We start from the raw sequence: 24,730 nt of genomic DNA on the forward strand, positions 1-24,730 counted from the left end.
CATATAACTGTAAGAAAGAATTCTTTGAAACTGACTCAAGTTTGTGTCTCCTAGACACCCACGCTCAAAACTTGGGACTTATGTGTGACTCTCTGATGTTTAATCAGCCTCCACTCTAAATGGATCATAAGGCCTGCAATTATCTTTCTCTCTCCTGTAATTCTCATTTATATCTCATCTCCATTGTTTAACTTACAGAAATAGCATTTTAGGTGGGACCAGTGTTTCTTAATTCCAGATGGCAATGGTTCTTAGCTAGGTTTCAAATTCCGCTCTGTCATTCTACAATACTGCATCTTATTTTCAGAGTAAAGGCTCTGAAAATTTGAGACACCCATGTTCTCTGTGTCTTTGAATATTGCTATCTCAGAGTACTCAGTTAGTATCTGTATCTAAAAACCAATGCAATCTTCCCTTGTATAAAGTATTCTGTGAAAGGGTTTACTTTCCCTATTACTCTCTTCTCTGTTTTTGTCCTTGAGAATATGGCTGTATATATACTATATAATTAAGGATATATGTTCTATCTGTGAATGCTTAGGAAATACTAAATATTTAAGTTTTAGTAGATAGAATTCACGGAAGATAATCTGGAAAATAATAAGTGCTTAGCAGTTGTTTACTTAATAAATAAATTGATTAACAGATTTAGTTTATATCCTTTTAGTTAGAGATGAATGTGGTTGATTCTATGGATTTTTTAAAATTCTATATTTACTTAAAATTTCCAATATCTTATGAAGCAGTTGACATGCATCGAAACTGAATAGATAACTTGTGAAAGGAACTCAGTCTTAATTCTTTGGATTTATACTTCTCACTTGTAATTTTTTTTGTAATTTATTTTTTATTGAATCACCATGTGGAAAGTTACAAAACATTCAGGCTTAAGTCTCAGTTATACAATGGTCGAACACCCATCCCTTCACCAGTGCACATATTCCACCACCAAGAACCCCAGTATACCTCCCCTCCCGCCACCCCGCACCTCTGTCTGTGTAGCTGATAATTTTCCCTTTACTTTCTCTTTACTTTGATTACATTCAATATTTCCACAAAAAACCTCACTATTATGTTTTGGAGTTTCCCCCCAAAATCAGACCTGCTGAAAAGGAAGCAATTGATAATTTGTTTTCCATTGCTGAGAATGAAGAGATATGAGGTTTTGGATTTCTGTATTTTAGTAACTAAGTCCAGAAAAATTTCTGCCAGAAATTGCATCATTGCAAGTTCATACCTCTCTTTAGTGGTCCTTATAAGATGGCGGTCGCCATGTCTTTCCCTCAGAAAAGGAAAAGCGGAGAGAGAAAAACCTTTTTCCTCCTGAGGTGGCCTGGGGCTGTGGCTTAGTTCACAGTCTAAAGACATTTCTGCAAGAAGCTGCTGGTACCAAAAGTAGTTTAGCTGGCCTCCGGGATCATGGTCATTCAGCAGCAGAGAGTCCGCACAAGTGCGGCCACCTGGGTCACATCTCAGCAGAACTCACTTGTAATTTTAAAGGAAATTTTGTTTTAGATTATGACAGGCAGACATGACAATAATCATTCAAAAAGTGATTGTTTAGAGGATATGTTAAAGACATATTTAGCTTACCATGAGATTAAAAGACATGATTTTGAAAACTTGTGAAATACCAAGAGATTCCAGCCCATTTTGACCAAATAGAAATTTATATATCAGGGCCAGAGAGAGAGCACTGCAGGTAAGGCACTTGCTTCAATGTGTCAGACCTGGGTTTGATCTCTGGCACCACATATGGTCGGAGCACTACCTGGAGTAGTTATTGAGTGCAGAGCCAAAAGTAACTCCTGAGCAATGCCAGGTGTGGCCCCCGAACAAAACCAAAGCCAAACCAAAATAAAACCGAAACAAAATTAAGGAAATTTATATATTCAGATTTAACAATTTAATTGATGTAATGATATCAAATAATCTAGGGAGATAAAATATAATTATAATCTATTGTGAAACATGCCTTGTTATGCAATGCTGTATAAGCGTTTAATTGGTTCTTCTTTTCCTGTAGGCTTTGCCTGATCTGCCCAATGTGAATGCGAATGAATCCCTGGATCATGAAAGTCAGGTTAAGGTAGAGTTACCCACACATTTTTGTTGCCAAGGTCCTAAATATCTGAAGACATGGCTTTTTATTCCATTGCTTGGTTAAGAAGATTTAAGTTGAATGTATTTATTAGCTAGTAATTTCTTGGCATAAAGAAATGCTGAAGTTGAGAAATTACAAGGAAAAATTGGATATGTGTTGCAGAAAATCATAGAGGAAATATCTCCACCTATATGCCTCGAATGGGTTACAGTTTGCTCAACTACATGATTGCTTGAAAATAATGAATTGAAATTCAGGATATTTCTATTGGAGAGGTTATAAACATTCTGATCTTAATAAATTGTCTATACGTAAAAAATATGTAATGTAGTTAAAAGATATAATTTCCTTTTTCTTCGCTGCTGATGTCACTTGAGCCTGGACATCCAGTGTCTTCTCTGCTCTGTACATCACTTTTCCCTGGAGCACTGCTGCCCTTAGTTTGACCTGTGTATTTTTTTTTTAAAAAGTATTTTATCTCTAAATTGCTGTGATTTAAACACTAGTAATAAACACTATGGTTCATAAGATCAAATGCCCGACCACAAAACAATATTATTTTTAAAAAGGGATTTAAGGCTCCCAAACTTTTGGGAAAATTAAGAATTAAATATCAGTCTTCTTTGATCTCATTCTGCCCGCAGTGAACTCAAATGCCTCACAAAGCTGAAGTGAGGTGAGACACAGTAGTAGAGTGTCTTGTACAGGTATCTGCTTATCACCCCATCGTGGTCCCCACACTTTTTCCTTGGGTTAATCTGAGACCTAAAATCAGAGTATATGCTCTTCTTGCAGATGTACAAGGCCTACGTTGCTTTCCCTGACTTCTTGCATGATAGCACAGCTGCGTGGTGGAAGAAAGAAATCCATGAACTCTACACAAATCCCCGAAAGCCAGAGAACAGCTTGAAGTTCGATGGGCTACGAATTGTAAGTAACCTTAGTGATTTTGCTTTGGAAATATTAGTAGTCAAAACATGAGGAGGCAGTTCAGATCCTAGAAAAGTTGACATCTAGGGGTGGAGGGATGAGAAAGATGGGGGTTACCAGTAGAGTTGAGGTGAGGGAGTGTTCATCACTGTAAGATCAGTGCCCTCTACGGCAAAGCCCCTGGTGCCTCTGACATGGAATCTTTTCTTTTCTTTTTCTAATTTCTTTTTTAGTTTTTATTTTATTGAATCACTGTGAGATATAGTTATAAGCTTTCATGTTTGAATTACAATCACACAATGATCAAACACCCATCTCTTCACCTGTGCACATTCCCCACCACCAATCTCCCCAGTATACCTCCACTTCTGCCCTCCCCTGCCTCCATGGCAATTTCCCCCATACTCTCTCTACTTTGGAACATTATGGTTCGCAATAAAGATACTGAGAGGTTATCATGTTTGGTCCTTTATCTACTTTCAGCACACATCTCCCATCCCGACGGATTCCTCCAACCATCATTTTCTTAATGATCCCTTCTCTATCCCACCTGCATTCTTCCCCTACTCATGAGGCAGGCCTCCAACTATTGAAAGATATGATTTTGAAAACTTGTGAAATCACAAGAGATCCCAGCCATTTTGACCAAATAGAAATTTATATATCAGGGCCAGAGAGATAGCATAGCAGGTAAGGCACTTGCTTGAATGTGTCAGACCTGGGTTTGATCTCTGGCACCACATATGGTTGGAGCACTACCTGGAGTAGTTATTGAGTGCAGAGCCAAAAGTAACTCCTGAGTATTGCCAGTTGTGGCCCCCAAACAAAGCCAAAACAAAACCCCCTTTCCCACCCTCCCCCTGCCTCCATAGCAGACAATTTTTCCCCATACTCTCTCTATACTTTGGGGCATTATGGTTTGCAATACAGACACTGAGAGGTCATCATGTTTGGTCCTTTATCTACTTTCAGCACACATCTCCCATCCCAATCCAGCAATCTTCCTGGCCCTTGAGTCTACTGTCCTTGGGTGTCAGTCTTATCTTATGTTCTTTTATACTCCACAAATGAATGCAGTGCTTCTATGTATGTCCCTCTCTTTCTGACTCATTTCATTTAGCATGATACTCTCCATGTCCATCCACTTATGAGCAAATTTCATGACTTCATCTCTCCTAACAGCTGCATAGTATTCCACTGTGTGGATGTACCAAAGTTTCTTTAATCAGTCGTCTGTTCTCAGGCACTTGGGTTGTTTCCAGATTTTGGCTATTGTGAACAGTGCTACAAGGACTGTGCCTGTTTGCACCCTCGGGATATATTCCCAGAAGTGGTAATGCGGGGTTATATGGAAGCTCAATTTCTAGTTTTGAAGGAATATCCCTATTGTTTTCCAGAAAGGCTAGACCAATCAGCATTCTGACCAACAGTGAAAGAGCGTCCCTTTTCCCTTACATCCAACTGGTTGCTTTTGTTCTTTTGAATGTGTGCCAGTCTCTGTGGTGTGAGATGATATCTCATTGTTGTTTTGATTGTATCTCCCTGATGATTAGTGATGTGGAGCATTTTTTCATGTGCCTTTTGGCCATTTGTATTTCTTATTTGAGGAAGCTTCTATTAATTTCTTCTCCCCATTTTTTGATGGGGTTGGAGGTTTTTTTCTTGTACAGTTCTACTAGTATCTTGTATATCCTGAATATTAACCCCTTATCAGATGTGTATTGGGTAAATATTCTTTCCCATTCTGTGATCTTTCTCTGTATTTTAGTCACTTCTTAGTTTGATGTAGTCCCATTTGTTTATGTTTCCACTTGTTTGGTCTGCAGTATTTCATCCTTAAAGATACTTTTAGCTTCAATGTCATGGAGGGTTCTGCCTACGTTTTCCTCCATGTACCTTATGGATTCAAGACATGAAATCTTTATTGCTCACACATTGCAGGATATGAATGAGCCAACAAACTTTGTGGATGGTTCTATCAGCAGTTGCAAGGATGAAATTCTCAACAAGCCACCCTATATGCCATGTATGTAAAATTATTGCTTTATTAATTGCTATAAAATGAATTTGTGTAAAAATAAGTAAGTGAAAATAAGTGTATTATTGCTAATCAAATATAGAAATAATGACTTGATGTGATATGGTATGAAAGAAACCAGGAGTTGCTTGTACATCAAGCATATTGCTTACTACAAGCTAACTGCTAAAACAGTAAACAATTTCCTATTCCACTCCTTTTGATTAGAGTAAACATATAATTCCTGCATTCTTTCTGCCATGTTCACATACACCTCATGTACAGCACTCCCTCGTTGTCATAAGGTACTAATAGAGAATCTAAGAACCTTGTGATTAAAAGTATTTCTTAAATTCAAATTCCTTCACTTCACAGAAACACAAGAAAGATACTTACTCGTTTTTTTAAAACATTGTACTAGTAATTTGTGAAACATTCATTATCTAAACCTAAGTTTCTGAATGTCTAGGACAGTGCTCTGTTACCTGTTATTTCTTCCCTCTCTCCATTCATCATTTATTCATTCAGTCATTTCTTCCTCTCCCTCCCACCTTTCCTTTTTCTTACTTCCTTCTTTCATTCCTTTCTTCTCCTTTCTTAATAGTTGTGTTCTAAGCAAGTTTTCACAAATCAGAAAAACTCTAGAAATTATTCAGCTATTTATGCACAGTAAATTGAAAATAAATAATGCACAGTTTAATTGAAAAAGCTGTTCCTTGTAAATATTACCATCTTGTGAATGTGGCAGTCATAGCCACAAGGGAACTGATTGTGGAGATTGTGTATATGTGTATGATGACACAGATGTGTATAATGACACGGATGAACATTAGAGTTCGAGTAAAACTCAAACTGCCTTTCACAGCCCCATATCCTGTCCTTGCCCTTTATTAGTTATTGAGTCATAGAATTTTGTTGACAAGATAAATCTGAAATATATCTGCTCTTAATAACAAGGTTGCTCATTGGAATAAAAGTCAAAGTGATGTACATTTCTGGTGGGTTCGCAAATCCAATCATTTGAGAAATAACCTAGCATTTTTTTTCTCTCAGATCTGGCATCCAGGGATAGGGGTCTGAACACTAATACCCTGTGTATGGAGAGTCAGCAGACCCTGCCAGATGGCTCCCTGGTACAACACTACAACGTGCACAGCCTGTACGGGTGGTCCCAGACCAGACCCACGTTTGAGTGAGTGTGTTTTTCATTTCTCGTACCAAGGATCAATTTTTACATGGTTACTTTTGTCTTGCAATCTTTGTACTGAGCTTGATCAATGTGATGCCAGTTAAGTAGCTAAATGTCAAGATATCAGGAATGGTTGCCTTCTGAGTGCATATATTAAGGTAGACTGTTAGATACGCTATTTAAAATGAGCCCTCGCATGGTGTTTAGCATATTCATAGAGCTGAACAACAATTACTGCAGCTAATGTTTAGGATATTTTTATCACCCTCAAAGGACAATCTCTATTCACTAACAGTAACATCCAGCCTCCTCACAAATTCCTGAGCTCTGACAGCCACAGATAACAAATAACAGATACTTTTTTTTACATATGGATTGCTTTTTCTGAGCATTTCACACAAATTAAATTATTGTAATTTATGACATTTTACATCTTTCATTTGAAAATATTTTTATGTATCATCTATGCTATAGCATATATTATACTTTATTCCTTTCACCAATGAATAAATTTCTGTTGTATAGTGTAACAAATTTGCATATTCATATACCAGTTAGTACATACTCATGGTATTTCTACCTTTGAACTATTATTAATGATGGGTTGAATATTCATGTACAAGTTTTTGTTTTTTCTTCTTCTTCTTCTTTTTTTACCTGAATGGTCATGTTTCTTTTCTGTTGGCTTATATATGTCTGGGAGAATTTCTGATGGTGACTCCATGTTTGTAATTATGAGGAAATTCCAATGTTTTCCAAATTGTAAGTTCACCATTTCATATTCTCACCAGAAATATATGGAAGCTTCAATTTCTCTGCCCCTTTATCAATGCATGACATCGAACATCTTTTGTATAGTCATTCTAATAGCTATGAAGTCATAGTTTATTGTTTTAATTTTATTTTCCTGGTGGACTATATTGATGGCCATTTACCCAAGGGCTTTTTAGCCATTTATATGTGTCATTTGAAGAAATATCTATTTACATCTTTTACCCATTTTAAATTTATTTTATATTTATTCCTATATTGGTGTTTTATTTGCCACACCCAGTGGTGCTCAGGATTTACTCCTGGCTCTGTGCTCAGGACTCTATTCTGGCAGTGCCCTGGCAACTACATACAGTTTCAGGGATTGAACTATGATTAGTCATATGCAAAGTAGTCACCTTACCATGTACCATCTCTACAGCCCCTGTATTATTTACATGTCCCTGCTCATTCTAGAAAGAGGGCTATTTATTTTATTATGAATTTTAAAGTTTTATTTATGTTCTGGATGCATATGTGAGATATGATTTGTAAATATGTCTGGGAGAAGAACTGCAAGCATTCTTACATTCTGTGGTATTTTTACTTCTATGTTCATCTAAGTTAAGGTACAAATATTTTTATTTTTAGTGTACCTGTTTTTGTGTGTGTGTGTTTGTATGCACGTGGGTGTTTACTTTTGAATTTTTGTTGTTAGGAAATATAATAAATAAATAGATTCATGTTGAAAGGAAGCAAAATATATGCTTTGGGGAAAATATTTTGAGCTGATTATTTTTTTTTAAAGATAGGCATCGAAAAACTCTGGAGACTAAGCTAAAGTTTCCCATTCAGAGACATTAGCATATATCTAGGAAAATATACATTTCTGTGTCTTTTTAGGTTTATCAGAAATATGCAAATGACCAGATAAGGGGAATAGCTTATCAATGGAGATGTAATTGCCATATTTCTTATGATTTTCTGTCCATCTACCATAACTGCTTCCTATCCCCGCATCTTTTTGTCTTTAGCTGAAGACGGTCTTTAGGGTAATAATTGGGATCATTTGAGTTATACAGCCCTCCTTGGTCTTTCTCGAGTGCACAGAAGATAGAAATGTTATCAGACTCGTGTTTTTCTCCTGCTAAGCTTTTCTTTATTACAAGGAGTATCTTAGTCAAGAACCTAGAAGATAGAAGAAAACTTATTCATGTATTTACTTGGTTTTTTGTGGGGAGGCCGCAACTAGGGCTGCTGCTTGCATCTTAGTCTTATCTCTATACTCAGAAATGACACCTAGTGGTGCTCAGGGGATATATACAGTGCCAGGGACTGAACCGGTGTAGGAAGTTATTATTTTGATTACTAGTTTCCTGAGGGTTTAGGCTCACATGACAATGCTCAGGGATTTCTCCTCGTTTTGTGCTCGGGGTTCATCTCTGATAGTCCTCAGGATACCTCACACAGAGCCAGGGACTGAACCGGGTCCAGTCTACATGCAAAGCCAGTGCCCTATTTCTTGTATAATCCCTTTGATTCAAAAATTATTCTTCACCCTTTAAGTTATTCCGACAGTATCTAACTTCTTTTCCTGGAATCATTTATTGAAAAATGTTTGGTCTTTGCTTATTTGTAATGCATTTTAAGCAAATATTTGAATTGTGTGTACAAGGATCTATAAATAGACTTTCTCTTTTGCTCGATTGATTTTTCTCACAAATTGTGTTTGATTTTCTAACGGAGGCTGTCTACAGAACAATCCATTGCCATAGAGAGAGGTATAATTGCATTTATATGTTTTCCTCTGTTTGCAAAGCTTTTCCATCTTTCTGAGAAGTAGAATACTGGTTAAATACTACCAAAGAGCTGTAGTCACATGTAGGTTTATTTGAATTCCAAATCGGCCTCCTTGGTCTTTCAAGGTACTTCAACCAATTATCTGACTTCTCTGTGCCTCACTCTCATAGTTGTAAAATGGAGGCCAAGGAAATCTTCCTAATTTGGTTGTGAGACAATACATGACAGTGACAAGGATAGTTCCCAGGGAAGAAGAATGGTTCCATAAAGATTTGTTCTATATCTTGTTCAACCCATTTAATTATTTTCTTTGTAGATAACACATTGATTACATTTTTTAAAGAAAGGAATAAAATTGCCTTTTCATTGATGGCATATTTCTATCTGCCCTAATGTGTCTAGCCTTACTTCAAATATCAGGTGCTTTCAGCTGAAAAATCCTCTGACTTCAACTGGAAGAGCTCTGCTCTTTCCTGCTCCACTGATTGCAGAGAACTTGGCTGACTGAGAAATAAACAGGTTTTCACAAAATCAAGAAAGCCCTTACTCAAAAGTAGGAATCATGATTCAAGTCCACAATGAAGGGATAACACCAAGATACATCCCACCAGGATCAGGGGACAGCTAGTTATTTTTTTTTAAGTGAGAATACCATTTTATTTTTATATCACCATAATCTTAAATCTTAAATTCTGCATATATCTGATAATACTGAATAAGGTTATTTCATGTTGATTACATAATATTTATTCAACATTTCAAATGTTGAATAAATTTATTTACATAAATAAGTTAATTTACATTCTGCAAGCAGATTTTTCTGGCTCGTACTTATGTAAAATAGCAGGTTTTTTTTTCCTTTTTGTGTCACACCCAGCAATGCACAGAGGTTCCTCCTGACTCTGCACTCAGGAATTACTCCTGGTGGTGCTCGGGGGACCATATGAGATGCTGGGAATCAAACTCAGGTTGGCCACATGCAAGGCAAACGCCCTACCCGCTGTGCTATCGTTTCAGCCCCAAGAACAGCAATTTATTTATTATTTTTTATTAATGAATCACCGTGAGGGTATAGATACAGATTTACATATCCTCTTGCTTGTGTTTCAGTCATACAATGCTCGAGTACCCATCCCTCCACCAATGCCCATTCTCCTCCACCAATGACCCCAGCATCCCTCCCGCCCCCATCTCATCCCCCAGACCCCGCCTCTGTGGCAGGGCATTCCTTTTTGTTCTCTTTCTCCATTTGGGTGTTGTGTTTTGCAATGGAGGTATTGGGTGGCCATCGCGTTCAATCTACAGTCAGCTTTCAGCACGCCTCTCCCATCCTAAGTGGGTCCTTCAAACACACTTTACTAGGTGTTTCCTTCTCTATCTGAACTGCCTTTTCGAAACCCTAGCATGTGACGCTGGCTTCCAAGCCATGGAGCAAACCTGGTACTTATTTCTACTATTCTAGAGGACAGCTAGTTTTTAAAGAACTCGGCAACAACATGGTCAGAGATTAGATTATTTGTTCAGAACTCTTTGGATTGGTTGGACTCGAGTCCTCAGACAGAAGCCATAGTGTGTGGACCTTTGTGGCCATCAGAAGATGGTGTCCTGGATGCTTTGACATTAGGGAGAAAAGAGACAATGGCTTCACTCAACACTCATCCAGAAGTTTCACCATGATTCGCAAGAGACAAGGCAGTAATTTCACAGTAGTTTCGAAGTAGTTTCACAAGTGTCGTGACCTTCATCTTCAAATTCACCTTCAACTCACCTCCTTCTTCTCCAACCAGAGCTGTGCAGGAGGTGACAGGACAGCGAGGGGTTGTCATCACCCGCTCCACGTTCCCCTCTTCAGGCCGCTGGGGAGGATATTGGCTGGGAGACAACATGTCCAAGTGGGACCAGCTGAAGAAATCTATCATTGGTGTGTTGGTGTGTTCTCAGGGGTCTCTGCTGGTCTAGAGGGTCTGGGCTGGGTTCATTTCAGCTGCCTTGGTCATAACTAATCATCCTTCATGTGGTAGTGACCTCAGCAGGAACTAGGTTCTTTAGAGGACTGGGTTCCAATTTACACCTATCTTTCCATATTCTTGTCATAAGTGGCTTAAGGCTTTCAGATGAGTATGGGATAGGTAGGTAGAGTCTACCCACTCAAAGTGTTGTTTCATCTTTGCTTTGCAGGGATGATGGAGTTTAGTCTCTTTGGAATACCTTATGTAAGTAGTATTTAATTTTTTCTTAATTACCCAGACTGATTTTGGTGTATCTGAAACTCACAGAAGTCTCAACTTTCATAGTAATTTTGCATCTTCTCAGACAGGAGCAAATATCTGTGGGTTCTTAGGAGATGCTGAATATGAGATGTGTATACGCTGGATGCAACTGGGGGCCTTTTATCCCTTTTCCAGGAACCACAACACCATTGGGACAAGGGTGAGATGGCAATTTATGCTTCTGATGCTTTATGTTCTCCAATCACAGCTTCTTTCTAACTTTTGAGCATATCATCACATTTATTTGAAACAAATCACATAATTGGCTAGATTCTCCATTTGTTGGAAATTCACAGGATTTAAAACTCTAAAGTGATCAAATATTTAAAAAATATATTATTTGGTGGGTACACCCAGCATTGCTCAGTGCTCACTCCTGACTGTGTGCTAAGTCAGAGATCACTCCAGGTGGTGCTTGGGGGACCATTTATAGTGCAGAGTATTGAATCCAGGGTCAGCTGCATACAAGGCAAGTGCCTTACTGTACTATCACTCCAGTTCCTCAATAATATTAAAAAGAAAAAAAAATCAGGAATTAGAGCCTGCAAGGAGAGAAGTTTTCTATAGGAACTAAAATAAAAGGATCTTACTTTGCTTTTCCCTCTTGGAGAGTCCGGCAAGCTACCGAGAGTATCCCACCCACACAGCAGAGCCTGGCAAGCTACCTGTGGCGTACTTGATATGCCAAAAACAGTAACAACAAGTCTCACAATGGAGACGTTGCTGGTGTCCGCTCGAGCAAATCGATGAACAACGGGACGACAGTGCTACAGTGCTACAGTGCTACTTCACTTTAACCACCATACCTCCCACCCCCAAGAAGTTCCATGCCTAGAGTCGTCTTTGCATCTCTCTGGATGTGGCCTCCAAACAAAATAACTGAAAGAAATTTGAATTTGTGTTTTACTCCAATCCATCCCAGGCTGGCCTAGGCATTCCTTTCTCAAGCCATGTGCTGGGCCACAGATAGACCTGGGGAAGGGAATTAGGCATCCATGATAAAGAAGGGAAGCAAGAAGCTCTGGTATAGTGAGTTGGAAGAGGTTGGGGGAACATAGGTAAACATTAAGGGACAAAAGACTTTGTAGCTTTTATCCGGGCTATGTGCTTACTGACTCTTTTCTGGTTCCACTGGAATGCAATAAAGAAGAGGTGATCTGTTTCTGCTTCTTTACCTATTTAGAGACAAGATCCCGTGGCTTGGGGCACAGACTTTGCGACAATGTCCAGAGAGGTCCTCCAGACAAGATACAAACTGCTGCCTTACTTGTATACGCTGATGCACAAAGCTCATGTCGAGGGCAGCACTGTCGTACGGCCTCTTCTGCATGAGTGAGTGGAGCCTGAGTCCCCCCCCAGGAGTGGATCTGGCCATATTGGCCAATAACCCTTTGCAACTCTCACCCAGTAGGGTTGCATTTTTCATATGTCCTTTTTAAGGTTTGTGAATGAGACCGTCACGTGGAGTATAGACGAGCAGTTCATGTTGGGCCCAGCCATCTTAATCAGTCCGGTGCTACGAAGCGTGAGTCTTCCATCAGAGACCAGAAACCCCAATCACATCATCTAAAGTACAGGGAGAGGCTTTGAAAGATTATTTGTCAAATCTCACTATTTTCAGACAAATATATTTGTAGAACACCTAAAGGAGATAATTTTTCCAGGTTTCCATTTCCATGAAAACTTCACATGCCCAGATGAACTTTTACTTAGTTTCTTGTCATCTTACACCCTTTTAAAATGTGTCTTAATTTTTTCCATTTTTCTGTATGTTTGGGGAATTCCCCAGAATCGTCTTCAATCGAATTCCCCACACTCTAAAATTAATTAGGAAAATATTGCAATTTAAAAACGTTAACTCCACAGAATTTAAAAAAATAAAATTTTGGGGATATTCATAATGGTTTGTTTACTTTCTTTTTTAGAACACCTCTATGATCAAAGCTTACTTTCCCGCATCTCGCTGGCTGGACTATTACACGGTGAGCATGATGAAGAACCACTTGTTCCATGCAGGTTGAAAACAATGCAGCTTTCTCCTGACTTCCAGACACTTTCTTACCAAGGCAATCATTTCCAATCTATCAGCCATGTGAGATTTGTTTAAAAGTATCCATGATAATATGAATAGGCAACATCTGGTACCATATGATCTCACTCCCCAACCTCTTTCCAACTTGTCTGAAGATCTGAGACAAGATTTTTCAGAGTACCTAGCCAAGATAAAATATGAGACTTTCTCCTTAGGTGTAGAGTATTTTGATGACTTCCTAACATGCTTCTTTGGATGGGAAAGACCTTTAACAAAGCAAGTATTCATTTCATTTATTAATCATCATCCCTCGCCTACATTCTCTCTTCTAGGAGACTCTCATTGAATCTGCTGGTGAGCACAAAGACCTAGAGGCTCCCCTTAACCGTATAAATACTCATATCAGAGCAGGCTACATCCTGCCTTGGCAAGAGCCTGGACTAAACACTTACTTCAGGTAAGGCAGCTTTACAAGGAGGTGCCATCTTGACCCAAGTTCTGTTGATCAATAAACCAAATAATAAACTCTTTTGGGATTCTCTGAGTGTCTTCTGAGTGGGGTCTGAGAGAGCATTAACTCAGGAAAAATAGTTATTTGTAGATATGTTAAATGTCCAGGTCAAAAACTTTCCTAAGGACAACCTATTTGCACACATTTTTTTAAAAGGATGTGGGTGTATCAATGAGCACTTTGATTGGATATTCTACCCAGGAGTTTAATGTTCATTCTCAGGTCCACATTGGTCCTTCTCCAAGGAGAGGTGGCATGTCAGTGTATATTGATATAATATGTTAAGGAAGACATAACATGTTCTCACTAGAGCGAAGCACATAAAAAGGCACTAATAACACAAATGGAGAGAGAGAGTAACTTTCAGCTTGTACTATGAGATTGGATTTTGAATGAAATAGTACATTGAGCTGCGTCCTGGAGAACAACTAGAGTTTAAATGTCTGAGGATGATGAAAGAGATAGTCCAGGATTAAATCAGAGGAGGTGAAAATGACTTTGATAGGGAAGATGCTAAATCCTTTGGTTTAAATGGAGGATTGATAAGGGAGAGATAAAAACAAATAAAATTTTAAAAGGTTAGTTTCAAGTCATGATTGTAAAGACAGGATAAAAATTCTTTTTATATTGCAACAGGGGCTGGAGTGATAGCACATTGGTAGGGCGTTTGCTTTTCACGGAGCTGACCCATGTTCGATTCCTCTGCCCCTTGCGGAGAGCCCAGCAAGCTACCGAGAGTATTGTGCCTGCACGGCAGAGCCTGGCAAGCTATCCATGGCGTATTGGATATGCCAAAAACAGTAACAATAAGTCTCACAATGAGAGACATTACTGGTGCCCGCTCGAACAAATCGATGAGCAACGGGATGACAGTGATAGTGACAGATATTGCAACAATATGTAAATAATTGAATGGCTCTGGGAGGACTTTTCTTTCTAAGAAATTTTTATGTTATATTAATGATGCACACATATGAATTATGTACATTTAGTTTTTTGAAACTTGAACTTTTACCAAATGTTTATTATGCTTTAAATATTTTATTCTATTACAATTTGAGTATTTTATATTTTACATTTTTCAGAATTTTATTTTTTTCTGTATGAGATTATTTTCAGCAGAAGCTGTCTGTCCATTCTTATTTCTGCCCATTAGTTTTATTTTAAAGATAAAAATCTTCATTTTTTTATAGCCGACAACAACACATGGGGCTGATTATTGTTTTAAATGAAAGTTTGAGAGCTGAAGGTGAGATGTTCTGGGATGATGGACAAGGCATCGGTGAGTATGAGCTTTCCAGAGTCCCCATAATGCACGTAGAGAGATCAAAAGCGTAGAGACTCAGGCCCAAAGTAAAACTCTATTTCTGTAATTGTTAGCATAGCCACTGGGTTATTAGAGCCCTTTCACATTTGCTTATTCCTGATATTATCCCCAAATTATTCTAGAGCAATTGATGCTCCTCATCTTTGAAGATTCAGCACACTGATGATCCAGATTCATTCGGGGGTGATTCACCTCTGATAACTCATCTCATTCTATTTACCTTTGCTTGGTTTTGTTTTGGGGTCACACCTGGCAATTCTCAAAGGTTACCCATGGCTCTGTACTCAGGAATCACTCTTAGTGGTGTTCGGGGAAGAAAACAGGGTACCAGGGGTTAAACCTGGGTTTGCTGCTTAAGCAAATGCTTTACTCTGCTGTGCTGTCTCTCCAGCCCCTAAATCATCTCTCTCTAATAAAAGAATCACGATGCAAACATCAGGTACACCATTCATTTTTAGTGGTTCATAGACCCTTCCCCCCCCCCCACTAAGTATGCTTACTCGGGAGACAAACTAGTCAAGAAAATTTCTTGGTATCTCGTAATTAGTGAATTAAAAGTCATTAGCAGGATACTTACATCAACGAAATAGTACTTTGTATGCTTTCTTTCCCAAGCCCAAGCATATGATAGTTCTACCCTAGGCAATCAGTGTTTGGTCAGATAATTAGAAAATCCTCTTTCTCGAAGATTTCTATAGAAATACTGAAGCACTATTCCTCATGGCTGTCCATTTGCCAATAGTTATCTCTATGCAGCAGAATATTCTAAACATAATATGTCACGGTTTCTAAAACTAGAGTTTATTTGCTTGTAGTATTTTTTAATTTATTTATTTTTTAATTAGTGAGTCACCGTGAGGGTACAGTTACAGATTTATACATTTTCGTGCTCCTGTTTCCTTCATACAATGTTCGAGAACCCATCCCTTCACCAGTGCCCATTCTCCACCACCAATAAACCCAGCATCCCTCCCAACCCCCAATCTCATCTCTCCCCACCCCACCCTGCCTCTGTGGCAGGGTATTCCGTTTTGTTCTCTCTCTCTCCAATTGGGTGTTGTGGTTTGCAATAGGGGTGTTGAGTGGCCATCCTGTTAAGTCTCTAGTCTACTTTCAGCACACATCACTCTTCCCCCGAGTGCTATCCAAGCACATTTTACTTGGTGTTCCCTTCTCTATCTGAGCTGCCTTTTCCCCAGAATGTGAGGCCAGCTTCCAAACCATGGAGTCAACCGTCTGGTACTTATATCTGCTATTCTTGGGTATTAGTCTCCTACTCTGTTATTTTATATTCCTTTGCTTGTAGTGTTTTTTTTAAAATTCTCTGTATAAAATAATATATTCTCATTACAGAACAGACTGAAAAATTTTAAAACAAATACTTAGAAAAAACACAAGGACTTTCAATATTTTTGTTGGGTTGTCCTTTTTTTACATTAAAACTGCTTTATAGGGGCTGGAGCGATAGCACAGCGGGTAGGGCGTTTGCCTTGCATGCAGTCGACCCGGGTTTGATTCCCAGCATCCCATATGGTCCCCTGAGCACCGTCAGGAGTAATTCCTGAGTGTAAATCCAGGAGTAGCCCCTGAGCATCTGTGCATTGCCAGGTGTGACTGAAAAAGCCCCCCCAAAATGCTTCTTTTTATGTAGCTGAAATAGTGCATGTTAAATTTTTACAGTAATGATTCTTCAAATTTAAAATAATGACATAACTATGTCTATTATATACTTCCTATACGAACAGTTATGATTACCGCACTTCATTGAGAGGCTATGTTATAATTAACCTGACTTTTGTAATTTCTCCCTATGCAGAAAACAGGATACTTTCACCTTTCATGATTATAAATAATAGCTTGATCACTAATTTTTGTTTTCATATTTAGATTATCTCAATTGGGTAGATTCCTAGTAAAATTATTGGTTTTTAATCGCCTTGATTTTTATTTACAAAAACAAAGTGCATTTGTTTTTAGTAAAAAGTCCTATAATGTATAAAGACTTTTATAATACGGAGATTCCCCCTTTTAGTTCTTTATAGTGAGCTGTCTTCTATTCTCAGTCTTCTGTGCGTGGGTCCTAAAAATCACGGATCTTCTTTCTATCACTCTGGACGAAAGTTGTCTTTTCTAAATTGTGTTGTGTGAGACCATATCAAGTGGTGCTTAGGAGATACTCCCTAGTAACTAATTAATAATGAATGAATGAATCATTAATTCTGGTAGTGCTCTGGAGACCAAGTGATACCAAGGATCAAGCCCAGGGTTGAATTAGGAGTTTGGTACTCACATTTAAAAAGCAGAGGTCATAATTTTTAGACAAATGACACCCCCCACCCACAAAAAGAGAAGTGAGGTAAAATCTTGATATATAAAAACCTCAAGTGAGGGATATTTTAGGAGTTCTCTGGAGTATAGTTGGAGACTGGGGGGACAGCATGCAGAGGTGTAAGTTTTTAAAACCTAAAGCAGGGGCTGGAGCAATAGCACAGCGGGTAGGGCGTTTGCCTTGCATGCGGCTGACCCGGGTTCGATTCCCAGCATCCCATATGGTCCCCTGAGCACCGCCAGGAGTGATTCCTGAGTGCAGAGCCAGGAGTAACCCCTGTGCATAGCCAGGTGTGACCCAAAAAGCAAAAAAATAAAATAAAATAAAATAAAATAAAAACCTAAAGCACTGTAAAAGTCTAAACTAGAAGTAGGCAGAGAATAATAACAAAAATAATAAACATAAAGATGATGAAGACCTTGAGGGTGATAGCTGAGCAAAGTTTGAACATGAATTCTTCACAGGCAACATATGAACCTTTTCCCCACATATTGTGCGCTAGTGCTTATCTCCATTTGTCAGATGATAAAATGTTTCCATGTTTGTACAACTGCTAAGTACCAGATCTGAATCCCTGTCTGTTTGACCTGAGAAACTAAATTACTAACAACTCTCTCTGCTTTGAGACTTCATTAAAACAACCATGTGAACTTTCAACTATGTGTTCTCTATATAAGCACAGAAAGAAATCAGTGTGAATATATTGTTTAGCTCTTATTTCTATCCTCAGTTCAGTCCAGGTTCCATTATACGTGAAACTTTCTGCCTTCGTTTCTTAACATTTCTTCATGATATACATATCCCCAAGTGAATTTCGGATAAAAATTTCCCTTAGTTACGATTTTGTAGTGCCCTTCAGAGAGTTCATTATAATCCTGATTTACTGAGTTATTTTCTGACAAATCCAATTCTTCTGAGTTATTTTCTGAATACCTACAATTGAAGCACGCCTTTTGCTTTTTTGTTTTTATTTGCTTTCAGATACTTATGAAAAAGGAAACTATCTCTTGGCAAAATTCTCAGTAGATCAGGTAAGACTAATTGAATTTTATGAACTCTTTTCCAGTCAAGCAGAGACCAAACATTATCAACTAAACTGTATAATATATTGTTCTACATCTTAATAGGAGCCTTTACTACCTAGAGGTTTATTTAAGAGTTCTGTTGACATTAAAGTAAGGAAGAAGTAGTACTTATTTTGACAATTATCCAGTTTACCAGAGAATATAACTTTATACCTTTTATAATACTATGATGGTAGAGGATTAGTCCATTTAAGGACTAATGGGTACTATGTTTTCCGACTATGGAAAAAACATGGGTGATTAAATTCTGAAGCATACATCAGCTAGCTATTGCACATTATTGCTGTATAACAAATAACTTTGAAAAAAGCAAAGTATCTTGTAACTAACTACTACCTAAAATGTATAGGTAGTAGTTTGAAACATGACTTGTTTAATTTAAAATATTGTCAAATATCTCATTAATAATTATACCGAATGCATGCTGAAATAATATTTTGGATATATTGGGTTAGATTACAGGTATTTTAAAATCAAATTCTACTTTTTCTTTTTACTTTAAAAAATATGTCTATGAAAACATTTAAAATTATATACCTATGATTTGTGTTACATTTCTACAAGACAAAATGGACTTCTGCAAAGCATAAAACCTCAAAATACTAATGACATGCACAAATTATTATTTGAATCATTTACTACTACCTCTTTATAGCTAGAGGTTATATTTGTTTACTATGATTTAATCATAGTATATTAATTTTTAAAAATATATTTGTCAGATGTTTGACACATGTACATATAAAAGTAAACTAAAACCTTTAAATATTTTGATATATATTATTATAAGGTCATGCTGTCTTTCTCCTGAATGTTTTTTGAAAAGTAGAGCAATACTTTGCATACAGGGCCATAGTACTGAAGATAAGTAGAGAGGATAAAACAAAACATGGCATCCTCCAGCTTCATTTCAGGTTGCAGCAAAATGCATTATTTCATCTTTCCTTGCAGCTGCATATAATTCCATGGTATATATATATATATATATATCACATTTTCTTGTTATTTGATAAATTTTTTCCTCATCAAGCATTTAGAAATAGGAAAAGCAAACCAGAATAATAGCAATATGAGATTTCTGAATATTTTAACGTAGAAAACATTCAATATGTTACCCTTTTTCTTTCTCTGTTCTTTTTTTACAGTGTACATTAAAAATACAGATGATATACAATAATTATTTGAGCGCCTCAAATCCACTGAAATTTGGATATATTACTATCTGGGGTATAGAGTCTACTTTAGTGACAGAGGTTTATTTTACCTATAACACCCAGCAATCTGTAGCGACTAATTTCCAATGTGACCCAAACAGACAGGTATGTCTTAATGTTATTATTCATAAATAAATTAGTTATAAAATATTACCATGATTATTACTATCATGCTTACTTATTTTAGAAATATTATGGGCAATTGCAATAGTTCCTCCACATTAGTGATTCTCCTGATATAATCAGGCATTAATAATCAATGGTTGAATGCAGTTCTGTGTGTTTTCAAGAGAGATCGAGCCACATATTTGTTATGCTAGGTTAACATAGCAAAATTTTCTTATTTCTATAAAGAAAAGAATAATGCTAAAATTGCATAAAATTTTACCCTTAGATTTCTAAAATTGTCAGTTAACTTGATCAATCTTTGAGGTTGATGAAGATTGTGATTATCATTAAAATGAAATTTTAGCTCTTAGGAAAGCTAAAATCTAGTGGCAAGGCAAATATAATTTTATCAACATTGGATGTTTTTTATTGTTGTGGGTCTATAACCAGTAGCACTTCTAGGGATCATGAGCAGAACCATGAGATGCTGAGGATCAAGCTCAGTGGTTCACACATGCAAGTCATGTGATCTGCACCAAGGGTACAAAAATGATTTCAATAAAGAACTATAAAAACTTGTGAGCTGTTTGATTGTGATTAAATTAAGTAAAACAATATTTCTAGTATAAGGTTTCTACATGGCATCCGTCCAGAGTAATCTATCTGGGGCCAGGAAATGTTTATATCCTTCTATCATTCTCTGGAGAAGGAATGAATATATTGTGCTTGTTAAATTATCATTTGAGATATGAGTTAATGATAGGACTCAGAGGCAGGAGAGATGGTACAGGGATAGTATTTGTCTCATAGGTGGTCAACTCAGTTCAATCCCCTAGGTACTGGCAGGAGTGATCTCTGAGTACTGAGTCAAGAGTATTTCTTAGAACCACCCTCTCCCCAAAAGTGATGTTTAAATATTTCTTAAAATCAACTTATCTTTTCTTTTCTGGCAGAAACTATCAATTAATTTGACTGACAAAGAGATCAGCCTGGAAAAGTTAACTGAAGTACGATGGATTCATGGTGACAGCCCTCCAGTGACAACTACTACACAAATGACAGATACCATCTCAACAAGTCCTCTCTATTCCTCTCCATCCACTACCGAGGTTACTACATTTGGGTGGTATCCTGGTTATACCACTGAAATAACACCCGCAACTACTTCTGGCACTACCAGTCCTTCACCTGCAACAACTAGTGTTTTCCCAGCACATACTACTGAAGCCACAACTGTTTTAACTTCTGCAACGACCACAACTACGACTGATACTACAGATTATTTAACCTCAACAACAATTACTGATAGAACTAGTGGTCCTATTACTACCATTATTACAGCTACAACTAGTCAAACGCCTACAACTAGTTCAATTACTGATACCACTATAGTTGCAACTAGTACCACTATTTATACCACTACAGTTACAGAAAATACAAGTACTTTCTCTCCAACAACAATTACTTCTAGTGCTAATGCTACATCTACTATCAATACCACCACGACAGATCCAGCAAGTACAACAAATCATGACACTACTACAGGTACTACTGATTCTTCCATTACAGACACTATTACTAGTCCTACTCCCACTCTTCCTATGACAACCAACTATTTTCCAACAAGTAATACAGAAAATACAACTAACAGTAATACTTCTGAAATCACTACAACTATAATTATTAATACCCTCTCTACAACTCCAAGTACTGATAGCACTGATATTCTTCCTACCACAAACAGCTCTTTCCCAGAAACCAGTAGCGAAGTTACTACTAGTACTGGACCTAATATGTCTTTCTCTACTTTATTCACAAGTACTACTGAAATTACAACTAGTAATACTACTGTTCAAATTACAACTAGTAATACTACTGTTCCTAATACCACTCCAGCTGCTACTACATCTATGTCTACGAATACAAATGCTAGCACTACTGTTAGTTTTCCTACGACGACGATCAATTCTTTTCCAACAAGTACAATTGTTACTACCACTTCTGATTCCACTCCAACTGTAGATTCTAATACCATTTCCACAACTCTGAGTGAGAGCACTTTTCCTATTACTAGCAGCCCTTTACCACCAAGCAGTACTGAAGTTACAAGTAGCACTACTGTTTCTGATACTTTCTCAACAAGTACTACTGAAATTACTATGGCAGTCACTAATACCACTGCAAATACTTCCTCTACAAGTAACACTGCTAGCAATACTTTTCCTGTGACAACCAGTTCTTTCCCAGATGATACTAAAGTTACAGATACTACTACGGTTTCAGATACCACCACACATGTGGTTAATACCTTCTCTACAGCTCTGAGTACTGATAGCACTAGTTCTATACCTCCTATCACAAACAGCCCTTTTCCAGAACCCAGTACTGAAGTTACCACTAGTACTGGTCCTAATGTGTCTTCCCCTACTTTAGTCACAAGTACTACTGAAATTACAACTAGTAATACTACTGTTCAAATTACAACTAGTAATACTACTGTTCCTAATACCACTCCAGCTGCTACTACATCTATGTCTACGAATACAAATGCTAGCACTACTGTTAGTTTTTCTACGACGACGATCAATTCTTTTCCAACAAGTACAATTGTTACTACCACTTCTGATTCCACTCCAACTGTAGATGCTAATACCATTTCCACAACTCTGAGTGAGAGCACTTTTCCTATTACTAGCAGCCCTTTACCACCAAGCAGTACTGAAGTTACAAGTAGTACTACTGTTTCTGATACTTTCTCAACAAGTACTACTGAAATTACTATGGCAGTCACTAATACCACTGCAAATACTTCCTCTACAAGTAACACTGCTAGCAATACTTTTCCTGTGACAACCAGTTCTTTCCCAGATGATACTAAAGTTACAGATACTACTACGGTTTCAGATACCACCACACATGTGGTTAATACCTTCTCTACAGCTCTGAGTACTAATAGCACTAGTTCTATACCTCCTATCACAAACAGCCCTTTTCCAGAAACAAGTAGTGAAGTTACTACTAGTACTGGTCCTAATGCGTCTTTCCCTACTTTAGTCACAAGTACTACTGAAATTACAACTAGTAATACTACTGTTCAAACTACAACTAGTAATACTGCTGTTCAAATTACAACTAGTAATACTACTGTTCCTAATACCACTCCAGCTAATACTACACCTACATCTACAAATACAAATGCTATCACTACTGCTAGTCTTCCTACGATAACAATCAATTCTTTTCCAACAAGTACAATTAATACTAGCATTTCTGATGCCACTCCAACTGTAGATGCTAATACCATTTCCACAACTATGAGAGATAGCACTTTTCCTATTACTAGCAGCCCTTTACCACCAAGCAGTACTGAAGTTACAAGTAGTACTACTGTTTCTGATACTTTCTCAACAAGTACTACTGAAATTAATACCACTTCAAATACTTCCTCTACAAGTACTACTGCTAACAATACTTTTCCTGTGACAACCAGTTCTTTCCCAAGTGATACTAAAGTTACAGATACTACTAAGGTTTCAGATACCACCACACATATTGTTAATACCTTCGCTACAACTCTGAGTACTACCAACACTAATACTATTCTTCCTACCACAAATAGTACTTTCTAAACAAATATTACTGATTATAACTAGTACCACAGTTTCTGATATGAATTTCTCTACTTTTTCCACAAGTGCTACAGAAATTACAACTAATATTACTACCACTCATAATGCTACTGCAAATGTGCCTTCTAATAGCACTAATGCTCTTCCCAATACAACTTTTCTAGTTCCATGATTGCCTTCTAAGACATTCGCATTATGGCAGAAATCTCTTTAAAGCAGCAATTACATAGTATAGAAAGTCAATTAACAGATACCTAATCTTTTTCCACATAAGTTTTCACAAATATTATCACTAGTATTATCCCTAGCCTCTACAAGTACAGCAGAAGTTTGCATATATGTATAAAATGCACTCAATTACTAGTTTTTTAAGTATAATTAAAGAAGTTATAGCTATTGCTCTTTAAAAATTATACATATAACTTTTAGAGACTATCAGTTAGAAACCCTATAGAACATCAACTTCACATATTTTATATACCCTTACTATACATATGGTATTATCAAAGGCTTCCCCTTAGGACAATATTCTAAACATAGTTTGAAAACATATGGGAGACTTTAAATATTTTCTGAGGTCCACAAGGTCAAATATATTTTCATAATAATACCAAGGTTTTGTATTCCATGCTCACTGTCAGTCTTTATTTCTACAGAGGCTTTCTCAGAGCCTCTGCTGAGTGGAGTCATAGTAAAGGAATATAGAAACACACAAAACTCTGACCCATCTCCTCTTAAAACCAGACATTGAAGAGTTTATAAAATCTGAAATGATACTGCTCATTTAACTGACTTTTATTTTGTAAAATATTGACATGTTTCATAAAAGAATTTTGTTTTATGTTGATGTACATTTGGTGTATTGTTATTTTAATGAGTAAAAATAAATGTTTTATAAAATCACCTACAAATGATTATTTATATTTTATTTTATTTTTACAACTTTATTCACAATACTTGATTACATTTAATATTTGGACACCAAACCCACCACCATTACACCTTCCCATCACCATATTTCCACCCCAAACCTCAAACCTTGCCCTCAAAGCATATCCGAAGTAATTTATTTTGTATTGCTTGTTTCATTTTAATGGATACAGATTAGATAGTCTATATCTAATCTTTGGCCGAGTGCTCAGATTCATGGGGGACTCACATGGAGCAGTGTGACAGGAAGGGGACAGCCTCTTAGCCAATCAGGTCAGCCCAATCAACCCTGGTGATCAGTGGGGGACAGATGTCACACCCAGAGTGACCTCACATCCTGAGGCTGTTTGTTCAAACAACTTCAGTTCTTTTCAATTTAATTCGTGTGTGTGTGTGTGTGTGTGAGAGAGAGAGAGAGAGAGAGAGAGGGAGAGAAAGAGAGAGACCTTAATTAGAAGTGTGGGATTTCAATATTTGTTTCTGTGCCACACTTACACACCTACCA

The 24,730-nt window shown here is 37.3% G+C and overlaps 1 protein-coding gene across 1 annotated transcript in view; it reads left to right on the forward strand.

The window, feature by feature from the left end:
- Nucleotides 1-19,973, forward strand: part of LOC101544608 (maltase-glucoamylase) — a 244,248-nt gene extending 224,275 nt beyond the window's left edge. Inside the window, exons 59-73 of the mRNA XM_055129619.1 lie at nucleotides 2,027-2,089; nucleotides 2,900-3,034; nucleotides 4,976-5,060; nucleotides 6,105-6,243; nucleotides 10,578-10,711; nucleotides 10,969-11,003; nucleotides 11,104-11,220; nucleotides 12,244-12,392; nucleotides 12,501-12,585; nucleotides 12,986-13,042; nucleotides 13,425-13,549; nucleotides 14,797-14,885; nucleotides 18,241-18,290; nucleotides 19,490-19,663; nucleotides 19,953-19,973. Coding sequence (XP_054985594.1) covers nucleotides 2,027-2,089; nucleotides 2,900-3,034; nucleotides 4,976-5,060; nucleotides 6,105-6,243; nucleotides 10,578-10,711; nucleotides 10,969-11,003; nucleotides 11,104-11,220; nucleotides 12,244-12,392; nucleotides 12,501-12,585; nucleotides 12,986-13,042; nucleotides 13,425-13,549; nucleotides 14,797-14,885; nucleotides 18,241-18,290; nucleotides 19,490-19,663; nucleotides 19,953-19,973 — 1,458 coding nt within the window. The remainder of the gene's footprint in view (nucleotides 1-2,026; nucleotides 2,090-2,899; nucleotides 3,035-4,975; nucleotides 5,061-6,104; nucleotides 6,244-10,577; nucleotides 10,712-10,968; nucleotides 11,004-11,103; nucleotides 11,221-12,243; nucleotides 12,393-12,500; nucleotides 12,586-12,985; nucleotides 13,043-13,424; nucleotides 13,550-14,796; nucleotides 14,886-18,240; nucleotides 18,291-19,489; nucleotides 19,664-19,952) is intronic.
- Nucleotides 19,974-24,730: the final 4,757 nt, after the last annotated feature.

Source organism: Sorex araneus, chromosome 1, assembly GCF_027595985.1.
Source record: "Sorex araneus isolate mSorAra2 chromosome 1, mSorAra2.pri, whole genome shotgun sequence".
Lineage (NCBI taxonomy): Eukaryota > Metazoa > Chordata > Mammalia > Eulipotyphla > Soricidae > Sorex > Sorex araneus.